General features: G+C 35.8%; 1 protein-coding gene across 1 annotated transcript in view; it reads right to left on the reverse strand.

Annotated features, from left to right (window-relative positions):
* Positions 1 to 1,966: 1,966 nt before the first annotated feature.
* Positions 1,967 to 17,491, reverse strand: part of RAP1B (RAP1B, member of RAS oncogene family) — a 34,097-nt gene continuing 18,572 nt past the window's right edge. Inside the window, exons 2-8 of the mRNA XM_033058213.1 lie at positions 17,090 to 17,174; positions 15,647 to 15,715; positions 13,431 to 13,487; positions 12,223 to 12,363; positions 10,192 to 10,335; positions 8,336 to 8,451; positions 1,967 to 6,916 (exon numbers count right to left, since the gene is read on the reverse strand). Of these exons, the coding sequence (XP_032914104.1) occupies positions 8,365 to 8,451; positions 10,192 to 10,335; positions 12,223 to 12,363; positions 13,431 to 13,487; positions 15,647 to 15,715; positions 17,090 to 17,146 (555 nt within the window). The 5' untranslated portion in view covers positions 17,147 to 17,174 and the 3' untranslated portion in view covers positions 1,967 to 6,916; positions 8,336 to 8,364. The remainder of the gene's footprint in view (positions 6,917 to 8,335; positions 8,452 to 10,191; positions 10,336 to 12,222; positions 12,364 to 13,430; positions 13,488 to 15,646; positions 15,716 to 17,089; positions 17,175 to 17,491) is intronic.

Below are 17,491 nucleotides of genomic sequence, written 5' to 3' on the forward strand. Positions count from 1 at the left end.
CTGGTTCGTTTAGTTGTGCTCTAGGACAAGGAAAACTGTCCAAACTGGATCTTTTAATGTAGACAGGCGAGTGAAAAGCACCTGCAAGTATTTGGGTGGTTTTAGGGCTACAGCTTCAAGCATATTAGACAGAAGGATACCCCTGACAACAGCTGCAAAAGGCAGCAGAAGTGCAAGGCGTGGTCTGAAGTCCTCCAGCTTGCTTGAGATACTGATAAAATGCACGATGCCCAAGCATAAGGCGTCACTGAAGCTGCCAGAGAGCCTAACTGCAGAAGGCTTCACGAGAAACACGCTGATGAAGACTGGGTATGCAGAAACACAAGCAAGAGAAGACCTATAGAGAGTAGATCAGTCACTCAGGAAATGTAATTTTGGATTAAAAAACCCTCAAAAAACAACAACAAAAACCAACCAGCCACCAAAAACAAACAAACAAAAACCTAACAAAAAAAGCCCTTCTATCTTGAAGACTATCAAGAAAGCACAAAGGCAACAACCTTCATGATAGAAAACTAAGAGAGTGTTAAAGGAATTATTACATCCTAGTTCAGTACTATATTAATACAATTTACCTGTCAACATATCCTTCTGAAACAGTGTAGCATTATCATCTCTAGTGCAGTGGGGAATTCAGAGTAAAGCACAAACCAGTATATTATTCAATCGTTTGGTAAGAGCTCACACTCTCAGGCTAGCACTGCCTCAGGGCAGAGAGCAAACAAGTGAGAAATGTGGTGACAGAGAAGATGCTTCCTTTGTGTGCCCTCTCAAGTTTATTCAAAGCAATGACAGATAACAAAGCAAAGGAACTAAGTCTGAAGAGAAATTGAAAGGGCAGGACGCATACTTTTAAAAAAACCCCATACCAAACAAGCCTGCAAAAGTATATGAAAGACTGGGGGCTTTGAGAGAACTTGTCTTAGAATGTACAGCCCTCTTAAGTGCAGACTGGGGAAGCACCTTAGAGGCTCCAGTAATGAGACAAGGCAGAGGGAACTGGGTAAAAACCTGGAGGTGGACTGGCATCCCATTTCATATTTATCTACCAAGACAGAAATAGGGGGGAAAAATGAAGAAAAAAATTAACTGAAAATCTCATGAGAGCATCTTATGCTTCGAATGCATTTTTTTTTCCAGTCAGTGATATAAAGGACTCTAAATTCAAATTTATAATTAAAATTTCGAAACCTTACTGTTTCACGTATTTGCATCAGACACACTGATCTTAACTCCAGTTGTTACCACAATATCAAGGGAGGCAGCAATGCTTCTTAGAGGCAGGACACCCAAAGATGACGACTTTGCAGCCAGCATAACTAACACAGAAACCTGGCATGGTTATTGCCAATGCCTAAGGTTCCTCTGCTCCCTGCTACCTGTTTGCAAAGTTAACAGAGCTTACAGGATGTACTAGGTTAACTTCAATATAGTATATCCTGAACTTCAAACAAGTAAACTAATTCAAAATTCCCATTACCCTTTACAAAATACATTTAAAGACAGCTCATAAATTAAATAAATTGTCTTAATTCCCTGCTAAGCTGCATACATGCCATTTGCATATACAAAATTGTTAATTCAGAATTACCAAAAGCAAGAGCTTTTGCAATGTGTAACAGAAGCACAACTGCACTCAGTACAAAGAAAACTGGAAACTACACTATACCTTGCCTTTTTGTAAGAGAAGAAAAAAGTTCATGTTTTAGCCCATCTTTTCCTAGCTGAAACACATTCCTAGAAGTGTGTAAATTTTAATTTTTTTATTTAAATCCATGGAAACTTTTAAAAAAACCTATCTCAAGATTTTAAGTAAAGTGTTCATGTGACTGCTTAGTATTTAAATACATGTTGACTATCACAATGTTTGCTCAGGTTCCTACCAAAACAAATTGATTCTCATGCTCTTTCTACTGAGGCAGCTCAGCTAAAACCATTTTTTTATCAAACAGGAAAAAGAATGAGACAAATTTGTAACTCATTTTATTTGTGTCTGAAAATCATGACAGTACTGCCAGGGGTCTTTGTTACTATTGGGTGCATTTACAAGCAGTAAACCCAGCTGATGAGAGCTGGGATTTCACATGAAGAGATTTTTTTGTACTTAGTATAGGAGTGAAGATACTGAGTCCTCCCTACTAGATTTGGAAGGTTAAAATGCCACATAGTATGAAAAGGTAAAGTATACTGACAAAAGAAGGAACTGTAACGCCCATTAGGCTTTCACGCCCATTTAGTATTCAAGGTTGCAGAAATGCCCCATGCCTCCAGGTTCATGGTAAACAAAAGACATTACATAAATTAATTAGAAATTACAATGATTCTCAAATGAAGTTCACCCCAGTCACAACTTCAAAGAAAAAACAATCGTGGTGGTAGTAAAGTTTCTTAAAACAATGAAGCTGCAGAGCTTGTTGTTTGGCATAACTAGGATCTCTTGAGACTGAAGTGAGTACAGTGGAACTGCAAGACATTCTTTTATCCATTAACAAATCTCTCCCTAAAGAACACTCTTTGAAAACAGGAAGTCACTCTCTGCTTGATGACTCAGACTTCTGAAAACAAATGGCTTTGGAGGTTATTTAAAACAGCCAACCAACCAACCCCCAAAAATCCCAAACACCGAAAACACAACAAAATCCACATTTATATGTTGTTCGAAGCCCAGATATTGAAACACTGTGAACAAAATAAAGACTATGAAACAACTTTGTTTGTCTTTTAGTTCAAGACTCATCATGTAGTTTTCCACAAATATAAGTGTCATTCCAGAGTTTACTTTATAAAATGGAAAAGATAGATGAGGTTTAAGAAATCGTCAAGTTGTTCATAAGCCTGTGAAAGAAAAGTATAACATGCTTGAGATTCAGAAATAAAAACCTAATTTAATAACTGGTACTCTAATCCTACCTTAGAGAACAACTTACAATTGCATTTGTTATATATTTAATCAACTTTTTATTTGTCTTTATCCTCCTCCCCACACACAGGCAAAATAAAAACAATAAATTGAAATATAGCCTAATGCTGTTGGGACAGCAGTTTAAAATTGAACAAAAAGCTTTTTGTCTACACTTGGCTGCATCATCAGATTACGATTTAAAAAGTGCTACATAGCTGTACATAGACTATTTTTGACCACTCACATATAGTATAACTTTCTACTGTTGGTATGTCTAAACTGAAGTCTATCTAGAACTAGTACAGTACTGTGGCCGAACTTCATCCCAGCTAAGCTATTTTCAAAACTGGCAAAGTTTAGAAAACTTGGGAAAAAACTCATGATGTTTGATTCATCCAGAAGAATAATTCTCATCTTTACTGTTCACCCATAAGAAAACTGCAATTCTACTAACATTTTAATCCCAGTTTCAAACTCCTGCCACCTTTCATTTCTAGCATCACAGAACCAGTATGCCTTACGAAAGAACTGCAATATCTAACTCCACAATACTTTTCCAGAATTTAATCTCTTATGCAGGAGAGCAGTAGTAGTTTGAGCTTACACAGTTCATTTGGACATCTGAAAACATCTTGCCATGTCTCAAAATAGTCTTCTAAGTTAGGCAAGTAACATTCATTTCACAGAATAATTTGAGAATGAAAAAGGATAAGGATAAGATATGGTACTAGGATAAGGTAAGATATAAGAGAAATTTATATTGCAAGGAAAGAGTCCTAATAGGAAGAGTGCAATTCCATTAAATACTTCGGTATTTCAAGACATAAATACTACTTTTTTCATAGAAGGCTCAGACTTTAAATACTGACATATATCAGTTTCAGATTAGAGAGGAAATGAAGCAGTGTGCACTGTAAGCATAAGCTAACTATACAAGCAGTAAAACATGTATTAACACCAAATTTGCAAAAATGCCTGCATTAGTTCTCAAAATGTGAGTTATGTATGTTTTCATCCAAAGCTTTAAGATAAGTGTTCCATTTCTGTACAAGTACTTCAAGTATGAACTTCTTAAGCATTGGTACATAACAGCATTGTCTTGAGGATACGTACAAGTTTGTTTAAAAACCTCAGCAGACAGGATTTCTTTTCTAGAATTGGTAACTGCTTACATAGTTCCAGTTCCCATGGGGAACTGGGTGCTCACTTCCTCAGTGGGAACAGCTTTTTACACCACAATTACTTAGATGTTTTTCTTTATACTTTATCATTTCATTAGCAACATTTTATCAAGCATCTTCCCTTTAACAATTGGGACACTGCTCCCTTCAAGCTTGCCTAAATTTTCAAGAATACTGGGGTTTAGGTGTTACCTGGGTTACAATGTGCTGGCTTTACACATCTGACTTAAGTTAGAAATACAGGGGACGGGGGGAACGTATTTCCCTTCTTTAGCACAATCTTTAAAGGTTAAAGCCTAGAGATTCTGAAAATTTTACTTCCTTAAGGGTTTGATTCAACTGAATACCTCTAATGCTGAGGAACAGAACCACCAAGAATGCGTCAGTACAGAGTTTTTTCAGGACAAAACCTCATCTTCCCTGTCAATAGTATTCTTTGCCTGGACACCAAGACCAGACCAAGCCCATTCTATGATGTTCTCAAAGACTTTTCTCTCACTCCCACCCAATGTCATCTGTACAACTGCATGGAAAAGAAACACATTATAAAGAACAATAAAAGGACAGCCAGGACATAAAAGTGTTATAAGACCTGGATAAGCAGAGTTTGGAAATGAAGGGAAGAAAATTTCTGATCAGCTCACCAAAGAAGGTAGGTACCTAGTGAAAAAAAACTAGGGTATCTAGTGCTCCACTCTCCTCTACTCTGGGGACTGAGCAGGATGGGATCATCACATCTTATGGTTTTTAATGATAAATGAAAAAGAATTTCAAATCTGGCTCTGCACAGTAGAAGTGTATTACCTCCATTAAACAATGGTGATGATTGATGAAACTACCAGAAGGAAGGATCAGCTGGATTCCTTAATTCACTTTGGGCAACACAAACTATTGCAAAGCTTACCACTATTAGCTAACCTAATGTCATTGAATTTGCAGGAATGAATTTGAACAAGGTCTCTGATAATTCTGTGCCAGAGAAACAGGAGGTACCAAGTATTTGGGTGTGACAATTTTTAGCAGCACAGCCAAGATCAGGAAATCATCTACAGTCCATGCATTCCACTTCTCAGTCCAACACTATTAACAGGTATTTCAAGTCTGCAAAATTCTACAGTCAATACTGCAAGAATCCTCTTCTGCAGGTTTCCTTTAAACCAAAGTTTGGTTTATGCAAAAATCATACAGAAAAAATATTCTGTCTCCCAAGATAAATTTTTTTTTGCTAGGCTAAGTAAATTTTAACAATCAATTCTCCCTGGAAAGAAGGAAAATAGCAGGCAACATATTTTCAAGTTTCCGAAACAGCCACTGATAGTGTAACCTTTGAAGACAGGTATTTTTCTGTTGGACTTTTCCTTTTAAAGCCTGGAATATTCCAAGCCCAGAAATAAATGGCATTTCATTCAGTCAGAAATTCATTCACACTAACACATCAGATACTATTAGTAGAAATATCTATGGCATGTATTTGTCAGAAGACAAAGACATAGGGGTTCCTCTTCATCCTAAGATGTATGAATCTGCACTGTGCAAGAGATTTAAAAATCAATATTTACTAGCACTACTAAAACACAAAACATTCAAGTAGTATAACTGTAATGCAAGCCCTTGCATGGCAATCCAAATTTATTGAACTACTGATGCTAAGTCATACAAAATTGCACCACTTTAATTAAGGCTTTTAGTTTACATTTGGCCACCTCAAAGCAGTTGTAACATTAGGTTGGTCAATTTAAATACTGTGGCTCCCTGTTGGATATACACACAATCTTTACACCCAAACGTTAATGCATACAAAGCAACAAGGCATTGTTAAATAAATCTGCAAAAGTTAATTACTGCAACTTAGGCCCTGTGACCAATTACACATGATTAAAATTACTTCCCACATTCACATCCACAGTACTCTTCCACCATTTAACATCTCAACCAAAACGTTACACATGTAAAACAATCACTAACAGGCAAAAGTACTAAACCTGTATATTTGGTATTGCAAATACACTTATGCATGAGCAAGCAAGGGAATTCACAGTGAGAATCTACAGCTGCAGAAGCCCGAAAATGATTTACAAAAAATTGTTAAATCATTAAAAAATTGTTTTAAAATATACACTTCTTGTTGTAGACCCCCACTGTACACACAACTATAAACATTGTTCCCTATGTAAACAAGGAAAAGGAAACATACAATAAAAGGTTGAAAAGTCTGGACATTTCCTTCCCAACAGATATTAAAGGCCATGTCTTTAGTCAGACGTTATACTGAAAGGACTCTTAAAGACTAGGTCACTGTCTCCACAGGTTTTTCCTAAAATTAAAAAACTATATAGCCGTTGTGTTAATCAAAGCGCTTTTGTACAATACGATGATGATGATGATCCTGTACTTCTTTAAAAAAGTTACAATAAGCTACAAATACCGATGAAGCAAAGTTATCTGGAGTAGTCTATATAGGAGCTCTTTGGACTTTCTTTTATTATGCTAAAATAGTGGTGCTTTTAGGATTTACATTATTGTACTCTCCAATAGAAAGTGGGGATTGTTGAAGTATACAGTACACAGTTTTCATACATGTACAACATTGGTGGATGAACAATGTCTCTTATCAGTAATACTGGATGTAGGCTCTGGTTTTACCAGTTGCATACACAGAATATTTAGAAGTAAAAATCTCTCATGACACTGGAAAGTGATAGAATGTGCAAACTGATGTAGCTTTCATCCATTTCTTAAAGGGTACCACCACAGGAAAGTCCATTTAAGATGTTGGTAGGTTTAATAAAGTTGGAATGCTGGCACTGTTGAATTGGGCAACAGTTCTTCAGACCTGTAACAACAAAATAAAGGATTAGCATTAGTAACAACTGTTTGCCCTTGCTCTTTACTTAAAACAGCTACAGCAGGAACTAGCCAAGGTTATGACAAACAGAAAACAACCTTAACACTTCTCTAATCATACACTTCCAAGTTCTGTACACATTCAAGTAACAGACTATTTCAATTACAATCCTAACTGGATTAAGATACATAGAGAAATCCAGGCTGCATTGTGGAAGTAATATTTGATTGATGGGACTATTTTTGCTTATAGCATCACAAGTTCCTATGGCTTTAAAAACAAACACAACTGAAGGATCAAAGCTCCTGCATCAATAGTCTTGTTAAGGAAATGGAGCAACCATTTCTGCCACCTTCAGCAAATGCTTTTGGAACCATGTTAGTTTTACTTTTAACTGATCTAAGTTGTTCAAACTGAGGAGGTTTTAATATACCAAAAAAAGACTTATAGATGGCAATACCTGATTATTAATAAAAGCCTACAATTCCTGACAGTGAGACGCCCTGCTCGGATCCTTCAGTACATCCAATAGGTCTACTGAATGACAAAACAATGGATCACAGTACTGAAGTAACTGCACCAGTGTATATTCAGTAACACTGAAGGAAAGGGAGGTAACAGGCAACTTTGATGATGTCAGGTCAATCAAGGCAGATCTCTGCCCATACTAAGGCTTGGAGATGGAAAGAAACAACCTGCCCAGAAACCAAAAACTATTTGCAGAATAAAAAGCCATGCCTCCTGACTAATGTCTGGAAAGGCTTGCTTAAAGAGCAGGTTGGAGCTTGCTTTATTCTTTGTGCACATAGTAAGGCATGCAGAAATTTAGCCAACTGCAAACAAGAAATTGATCTAGTAACCAATAGCTTCAGGTCAAATACTTGGAGTGTTACAATGATCACTTCAGCTTTCTCATATAAATATACTAATGGCAATTTGGCCTCCAAAATATCCGCACAGTCTCAAGAAAGGAAACTATGACATCACACAAGCATATGCAGGAGTTCAAAGCAGAAAGAGACACCAGCATGCAAACTACAGTATTGTACTGTGTGCATTCCAGATAACTGAGCTCTTGCAGTATATTCTATCAGGTTTTAGAAGAGAAAACTGTGTTTCCAAAAGCTTTGAAGTATCTGAGGAAACACTGTTAATTTGAGCTCTACCAACACCTTAAAGTTTGAGAAAAAAAAAATCCAGACTAGTATGAACAGTGTATCTTGCACATTATTTGTAGTTCAGACTTTGAAATGGAAAAATAAAGATCATAAACATTTCTGTGATAATGTAAATCAATAATTTTCAATACTGTTCTGCATCAACAGCTACCACAGCTGTTCAGAGATTTTTGAGTTGTTTTGTTTGTTTTGAATAGCCATAATGCACAGAGAAGTTTAAAATGTTTACCTGGCTCAGAGCTACAGTACAGCTATGCATTAAAGTAGCTGACATGATGACTTTTTGCGTGCTTTTCCAGGCACCGGAGTTTTTCTGTTAATTTGTCGCACAAGGTCATAAAAGATCTGAAAAGACAGAAATCACTTGATTATGGATATTAGGAGGATATTCTCTTATAATCTTAAGCCCTGAATCTTCACACATAATACACTCACATACTCAAGAATCCCTAAAATATTTAGTTACCACAAAGCTATAAAGTTAAATTGTATACCTATTTAATAACTGCTTGTGTTTTTTTTCTTGCTTAAGATAATTGTCTGCCAAGGGTTCTACAGTTTCAATGAAGCAAACTGGAAAGGCATCTATAAGCCACGGCTATTTAATCTCTGGGTCAAACTTATCTGAACTCACATGAAAAATGCCACAGTGATCAACTACTCTATGGTATTACTTTGCAGTTTAGCAGTAAGGCCAAGAAACAGGTCACAGCTTTCTTCTAACTCAAATCACTCTTAGGATATTCTTTTAAAGAAAATTCTAGTAAGTTTTAACTACACATTTTTCATTGTGACTCACATACACTACATATTCAGTAATAGTCTCTTGTATTTGAGTGAGATAATGCTTTTCCAGATACCTAAAAAATACTGAAGTCTAAAGAACTAATTCCACTTCTCTAGACCTACAGCATGACAGCATAGAATTTCTTAGAAAAGTAACTCATTTATGGGACTCTCACACTTTCAGTCTCCTAGAATTCTAAGGAGAACATGATTTTTAAAAAAATTTATTTAAAAAAATAAAAAATCAACATACAACATTTCAATGGCATCTGTTTCATTAATAATTGACACTGCTCCAATTACTTCATCTTGAAAACTAAGGAAGCCCTCATGTCAAAGCCATCCTGGCACTTTCCTAAGCACTGGCTGCAAAGCAACAAGGGCTTATAGTATTTGCTGGAAGTTCTAGTTTATTGAATGTATGACTTTTATGCAGTTATGGTGATTAATCTGAATTTAAAAAAAGTCAATAGCTTCCAGAAATTCCCAACTAATTAAACACACATTACTTATTTTAAAAATCAGCTGTGTTAAAACCACCATACTGTTTCGATTACTTGCAGATCTTGCACAGAGGCCCTTTCAACTTGACTGATGCTGCCAACAATGTTTTCCAGATGACCTACTGAATGGTAGGATTTATCATAAAATTCAAGCTGTTCCAGAAATGTAAATACTGACACAGCTTCTTTTTCTAAAAGTTTTGTATGCTGGCACACCCCACTGAATAAAGAGGAATGCATTAAGGCAAATCCCCAAATTGCATGCATTTGATTAATTTTCTATCTCCTGTTAAATAAACAAGTATATATATAGTAGAGAGGCTTTTGCATCCCTTTTATTTCACAGAGCAGCTAATTTTAACTAAACTTCTAATAGCTTTTGTACTTACCATCTCAAATAGCGTTAACACCAAACAACTTAAATCCAATAGTTTTAGTGACTTAACTCCCTTAAAGGTCTTTGAAAAAAAGAAGTCTAGCAGTACAATCTTAATTGATAGATATTATATCAACTAAGGAATGGAACATGAGAGAAACATTTATCCCAAATTCATACAAAGATAATTTAAAAATTACACTAAAATAAATATAATTTGAAAAAAATTCAATGTGAAAGCTAAATACATCCCTTAACATAAACATCTCACAATAGCAGGGTACAGTTTTGTCCATTATATTGAATACTATAAATGATTTTGCTAGTTTTATGTTGACAAACAAACAGTAAATGGTTATCAGGACAGCGTCCCATTCTTCTACCCTGACACCTCTACCCACCACAGGTAATATGCCTTACCTCATTAACATTTATCTTTGATTTTGCAGAAGACTCTAAGAATGCACAGTTATTCCATTGCCTTGCTAAGTTCTGACCTTGTTCCTTTCCCACAACTCTTTCATCTTCCAAGTCACACTTATTGCCAACCAGAATCATAGGCACCTAAAGAACAATACAATGCCAGCAAAGAAAGAATTAAAATTTTATAATGGCACAATGCAAATGCACACCTAAAAGCCATCTGATTCCTTAGAGGATCCTGATTTTCAGAATAATTAAACTCTGGTATAACTGAAAATTAAGTTTACAGCTGTGTGATATTTCAATCTTCAAATGAAAGTGACTGCATTTTGGCTGGCTTTTGGCTGGAGCAATTTCATGGTTTTTTAGAGGACTTAATGAAATTTCATTTTTAGATGTTTGAGGTATCAAGAAGTCTACTGAAGAATTTACCAAATGATTTTTACAAATTCCAAAATCCTGGAAACAGTGCTGGGTACCAAGAAGAAGGATGCTAAAGCTCCTTTCACCATTCCTCTACTCTCAGCATATCACACAGTTCTTGCTAGCAAGCTACAGCACATGCAGAAAAGGAACATGCTACCTTTACCAGCATTCCAACCACAGAAAATGGTGAATTGATCTTTGTAGCAAGATAATGCTATAATCTATTTTTTCCCTCCCTTCCTTTCTTTTACTAATTTAAGGACATAGCTGAAGTTTTCACAGACTCAAGTGATTAAAAAAGGTTTATGATATTTAGACCATTTAATTTCCCCCTGCCAAGAAAGCAAGTCATGCCTAATCTTTTGCGTAAGAAAAACTTGTTCTGTGAATTCTGATGCAAACTAAAGTTGCAAATTAAGATTATGTTTTTCCTGATACTATGGCTATGCCTTTCAGGACTGAAGGGTGTCTTCTAAAAAATATATTTCTAAGGAAATATCTCAAAAATGATACTAATCAGCATAAATATGACACACAAAGTAAGATTTTAAATATCATCACATTTATCTTGACTTTATTGTATAAAATTAATTTTATGGTAAACAAGGCTATAACTTGGTAGGTTGTGGGTGGAAGAGGTCCACGCAACTTTAATATTAATCTTTTGAGATACATTTGTGATAATGGCTTCAAGAAGAAATCTGCTTAGCATAGGCAAGACCTGCAAGTGCTTATGGTCAAGGAAGTGCAAGGTGGTTTGGATTAAAAAAGTGTTAATGCACTTCACTGAAGCTGAAATGGTTAATATATTCTGTGTCTGCTGACAGCAGAAGCATATGCAGATACATGCAGTAAGGAAGGTGTAAAAGTTTTCAAAGTTTTCAAAGTATAAACACAGTTTAAAGGAGATGATCATGCTTAAAAATTGTTAATTGCTTTTTTCTTTTTTCAAGAAGGTAGTTTTTCTGCCTGAAGGCTACAAGCAACAAGGTGCTTCTGTTAAAAACACACTCCTACAGCTGCTATCACTTTTGAAATATTTATTTGCTTTATTAGGGGACCAAGCATTCATCTCCTCCAACTGCTGTAAGGTTATTTTCATCATTTATAAAATATAATGCTTTAGCCTCACTTTATAGCTTTAATAATGCTAAGAGATGCATAATAGAAATTGTGTGGAAATAGGATGACCAAACTTAATGGCGAGCAGACAAAACGTAAAAGCTACATTATGTGCAAATTCAAAGGTTACAACTTAAAAGCTTATGCTTTTAAAATATGATAAACAGTAGGGATACTGAGCAGAAAACTCCAAGGATAGTAATTAAGGCAACAATAGTTGCTTTAGAAACGTTTGCTGCAGTCTAATGACTAAGGTTATATCCAGTGTCAATTAGGTATTTTAAAGAAAGATTAAACAATTCTCCATATAACACATGACAAGTAACATTTCTCCAACTGACCTTAAGAGTTGCATTTCTGTACTATGCATCTACTAGTTCATACATCTTAACTTAAAACTTGGAGACCACCTGACCACAGTGTGTACACTGCAACATGCTAAAGAAAACTTTAAGTATTAAGAATTTTTAGACATCTTACATCATCAGTGTCTTTGACTCGAAGAATCTGTTCTCTTAGATCCTGTAAATCATTAAATGTGGACTGAGCTGTGATGGAATATACTAATGCAAAACCTTGTCCATTTTTCATGTACAGATCTCTCATCGCTGTAAACTGTTCCTGTAATTAAAAAAAAAAGAACAGATGTTGCATTCAATTTGCATTTTACTTGCACAAACTGCTATAAACTTTAAGTCTAGTTTAGAGAAACTAGATTAATTTCATAGGAGGGAAGTAGAAAGTACACTGTAATCTGTACATTAGAAGCTGAACTCCTCCTGAATCTCTCCTAACACACCAACATTTTCTCCATATCCTGATAGGTCCTTAAAATGGATCATAAAGTAAATGAATCCCTTTTCACCCCAATTTTGTAGCCTAGGCAATTTCCTATGTTAAACTTTACATTAATTTTCAAGGAGAAAGACTAGAGGATGGAGACACTCAATAGACTTGCCATATTTCCATTACTTCAGTGACAACTGACATTGCATATAAAGAGTTGTTGGTGCACTCTTACCAGTACAACTGTAGGATGGCATGTGCCTCTTTCGCATTGGTGACTTGACTATCTGGTGCCTGATCACTCACTCCCTGTCCCTTGCTGTATGTCAGATGAAAAGTGCAATTTATTTCTAGAAAACAGCCACTCCATCTTACTATATATTTACAGGGTATTAATCTAATAGGGAATTTAAATAAGTTATTATTGGACCAGGTTACTGCCACACTTCAGAGAACATATCAAGAGTCTTTTAAACTCATTGGAATCAATAAAGGAAATTACTGGTTTCAGTAATTCTGGAACTCGTCAAAGAAAAACCTGACCGGTATGCAAAGGGTCAGCATAACCCTTGTGCTTTGAGCTCCTATAAGCTGACAGAAGCAACACTATTTTTATCCCAATGTCACAGTACATCTCACACACAAAAGAAAAAGGACACCAGAAGAAAGCATGTATTCTCCACAGCAACAAAAATCAAATCTCAGTGGTCAGTGGGTCCTGATTTTTTTCTGGGCAACAAACTTAAAACAAGAACACAATCTCTTTTTAAATGCTCTATTTCTTTCCCCTGTTACAGAATATGAGCTTACAGCAAACTTGCAATTAATTTTCTTCTGCAATACTCAATTTTTTTAAAAAATACGCTGCACATCAGTATTTAGAAAAGTTGTTTTTTACTTACCGTTCCTGCAGTATCTAAGATTTCAAGCATACACTGTTGTGCATCTACTTCAACTTGCTGTCAAGAGAGAAAGATATGGTTATAATTTTCCCTTTGCAACTCTTCCCTCCAAAGACATCAGAAATTGCAGGATTTTTCATAAGCAAATTCATAATGCATAAAGCAACATAATGGCTTAAGAAGACTGTATGGATATACCCTTTGAAAACAGCAGGAAGAAGCCTTTCAAAGAGCCCCAGTGACATTTTCAAATGCAGTGTCAGCAGCCAAGTACCACTTTGCACAGTGATTAGGGATTTTTGATTATTTAAAAGGAGGCTGCTAAATTTGTAATGATGGTTATCAGCAACTAGGACAACTAATTTCCACTTGTTTCAGGGATCATCACAGATTGAAAGAAAAGCACAAGTGAAATCGAGAAAACTGGACTGGCATCCTAAGGCTCATTTAATAGTAATTTACAAGAAAGTAATCTACAAGAGAGCAAGAAGTACACAGCAAATGACTAAACAGCCACCACTGAAAGTGGTGTCCCCAAAACAAGTCTTTAGGAACACTAATTAGAAAATTGACCCAGCTTAGAAAAGTTTGCAAAAAATTGAAGGTTCAAGAAGACAGAACACTTTCTGTATTCATTTCAGAGTTCCTCTATCTAGTGGAAATACCTTAAGGCAAGGGCCCTGAGGGCAGCAAAGGACATGGAAGTGCCCTCAAGCTGACTACCCGCATTTAAAAAAAATTTTATCAAGCTATTGGCAAACTTCCCTTGTTTCTGATTGCATGTGAAATTCCTAGTCAACAGATTACCTCTTCTCCATTTATGCACTGTCACTAGTTTAATTTGCAGCTTTTCTTCTGTGACTAGAATTGAGTTGGGGACAGGGAAGTATTTCCCCTCCTCTCACACCTCTCCCATATCTCCTATGGATTGTGATTCCTTAATAATAATCACTATTTTAACAGGTATTGTTGCTGAAGTTACTCAGCTAATTAAGCAGCATTTATTCACTTTATGAAATTCACCCAGCAAACATTAACACTGAGATACGGTCAAAAATTCCTGCTTCTCTAATACAGAAGTGTCAACATAGAATAGAATCCGGTTCTTCTATTCTGTGTTTTAGCTGTGGCTGAAAGCCCACATACTTAAAACAGACTTGGGTTTTCCCCACATACAGTTCGTATGAGGTCAAAGAAAAGAGGTATGAAATTATTATTTTGCTCTCACTAAATCCTCCTCTGTTCAGAAGAGATTCTGGTGACTGAAGGCTGCAGCAGTTCTTAATGCACCACCTTTGTTCCAATACCTATGTAGCTCAGTGCTGAAAGACGAGGTCTTGCAGTTTGCACATTCCCAGCTAGGGTTTGTGCATCTTGCTTCCCTTGTATAGACACCATCATTTTTGTGGCCACATGATGAGCAACATCAGAGTACCAATGCATATGAAAAATAATTCAGCTAAAAAAGACAGATTAAGAAACTGACACTGCCAAGAACTTATCTCTTGCACCAAATGGTTAATGGTAGTAGTTAGGATATAAATTATCTTAGCCTGGAATCTTAATCGTGGTCTCAGATGAAACTGAAGAGTGAGCAATATTGAGATTCAAGATGATGCAAGCAGAATCAGACCTTTCAGCCTGTCATGCTGAAGACAGGAAGAGAGAAACTAACAGGCCACTTGCTGTAAATGCTTGTTCATTTATGACAGGTTTGTGTTAACTTATTAATAAAACAACAACCCATCTAATGGATGCATATCTAGCTATCATTTAAGTTGTTATGAGTGTGATAGATGCCTCCAGTGTTCTAAGGGTATGAAATTGCTTTTAGCTCTCTCTCTAGTAGCAAAACAGCTTAGTAGCTCCAAGTCCAAATCTATCTGCAAATACCAACACACAAACTAATAATAAATTATAAAATTATTAAAAAGTGGCAATGTTTTTTGCATTTTTTTTCAATCCATGTTCTCACCTGACAATGAAAAAAACATTTTTTACTGACTAGCCAGCAAGGTATTATGCTTAAACATTAAAAAGCTAGTTTTGAATTATTCCTTTTAAACAAACTTCAGGAGAACATTTATATTTCAAACTTGTTATCTGGTTTAATAAGGCATTATAAGGCATATCCATTTTCAAGCACTTACTCAAATATTTGACAATATGCATTACAGTTTTAAGTTTCTGTAACACTAGAGGTCTGTTGTATATACCTTTCTGTAGGAGTCTTCTATCGTAGGATCGTATTTTTCAACAAATATTCCTTGAACAAACTGTACAGTCTGCAACACAAAAGCTCTTGTAAAATTCTTGCATAGCAACATTTTGTAAACATTGTACACAAATCACTGTTCTAGGTATATACTCTGTTATCCATAACATTTTTAAAGCAAATCAAATTATTGTCATAACTACAATTTTAAGAAACAACAGAAAGTTAGATGTGTATTCCTATTTAACTATTTAACTGTTAGATAAAGCAATGCTACACTTTCCTTTTTCCACTGACACATGGAGGGTAAGAATTAAAGCATGCATCGATTTCAGGTTTGCCTAACTCTTAGAATCAGTATTAGTTTCTAATTGACCAGGATACAATACAGCTGCACATCTCTTACACTTGTATTTAGAACTACTTCATCTTTTGCTACTTATCTGCCAGCACAGGAATTAGTGAATAAACAACTGCCAGTCTTAACTACACTCAGTGGGTTGTTCCTGTGTACCTAGCACGAAGGACGTTTTTAGCACAAGTCAATGGAACTTAAGACTCAATGGTCAAGTCAGAGCAGGCACATTCAAATCCAGAAATGCTGCAGTGAGATAAAGAATTCAGAAGTAAACAAAAATGTTCTTTCACAATCTAACATGATTTGTCATTTAAGTTTTTTGTTATGAACTGCTGTGTAAGAGAATACTTCTTGCTCAAAGGAGTGGGTAATCTCTGGAGCTTACTTTATGGTAAGGTGCACAATTAAATGGAAAGATGCAAAGTTCTTAGGTGGGCTGAGAACATAATATTTTGTTAATTTCTAAAATTCTAGTCTAGGTCAGACTAAACCGTTCTGTAACCCTTTAACTGTAAATAAAAGAGTTCATGCATTTTAATCATCTACCTGCCACAGCTATACACCTCCTCTCAAAGAAAGGATGCAGTAAACTCATTAAACTTCCCACCAACAGGCAAATCTGTATTTCTATCTGCATAAAAATATTAGTGCTAAAGACACTGCTATCAAACATTAAGCAAACAGCAGCCTGAAGATCTTTCTAGAGACAGGATTTACAGAGGCAAGCTAGTTCATATCCTTTGAGAGACTCACAAAGGAGCCTGATTTCCCACAGACTGATAGCTGGTTTATCTGTCAAAGCCAGACACCCCCATAATGCTGCAGCTCTGCACCTCACTGCATGAGCCTGATTAAGCACCATCAACCAGACCCATACGAAAACAGCAGCATGTGAGAAAGCACCAATGGATGCAGATGCACCCAGTAAAGGATCTACCTGCCAGTCATGATGCCTCACTGGGCATTACTAACACTTACATTTATTAGTGCACACTTAAATAATCTTTACTTTGGTAGGGAGTGTATTAAGAGAAAAAAAATACAATAAACCTAAAAAAATATAACCTTGAACTGCCACGTACTTACCAAAGCAGACTTTCCAACACCTCCAGAACCAAGAACCACTAGCTTGTATTCACGCATGATGCAAGAGATAAATCACCCTCAATACCTAAAACACATGAAACAACAGTCTGATTAAAACTTAATCCATATGCAGGAAGTACAATAATGACACCACAATCCAGCTCACTAAGCAGGGTTTGATAAAAATTCCATAGTTAACTTCTTTAATACAGCAGATATTTTCTAACTATCAACTCTTAATGCAGCTACAATAAAATGCTGCAAACCATCAGATACAGTATTTGCTCTACTTCATTACTGGTTCTCCCATAAATATTGAATAAACCCTACTATACTAAAGCTAACAGTTACTATTCATAAGAAATAATTATCCAAGAGGAGATAGCATGAATTTTATCATTC

This window comes from Catharus ustulatus, chromosome 4 (genome assembly GCF_009819885.2).
Source record: "Catharus ustulatus isolate bCatUst1 chromosome 4, bCatUst1.pri.v2, whole genome shotgun sequence".
Classification (NCBI taxonomy): Eukaryota; Metazoa; Chordata; class Aves; order Passeriformes; family Turdidae; genus Catharus; species Catharus ustulatus.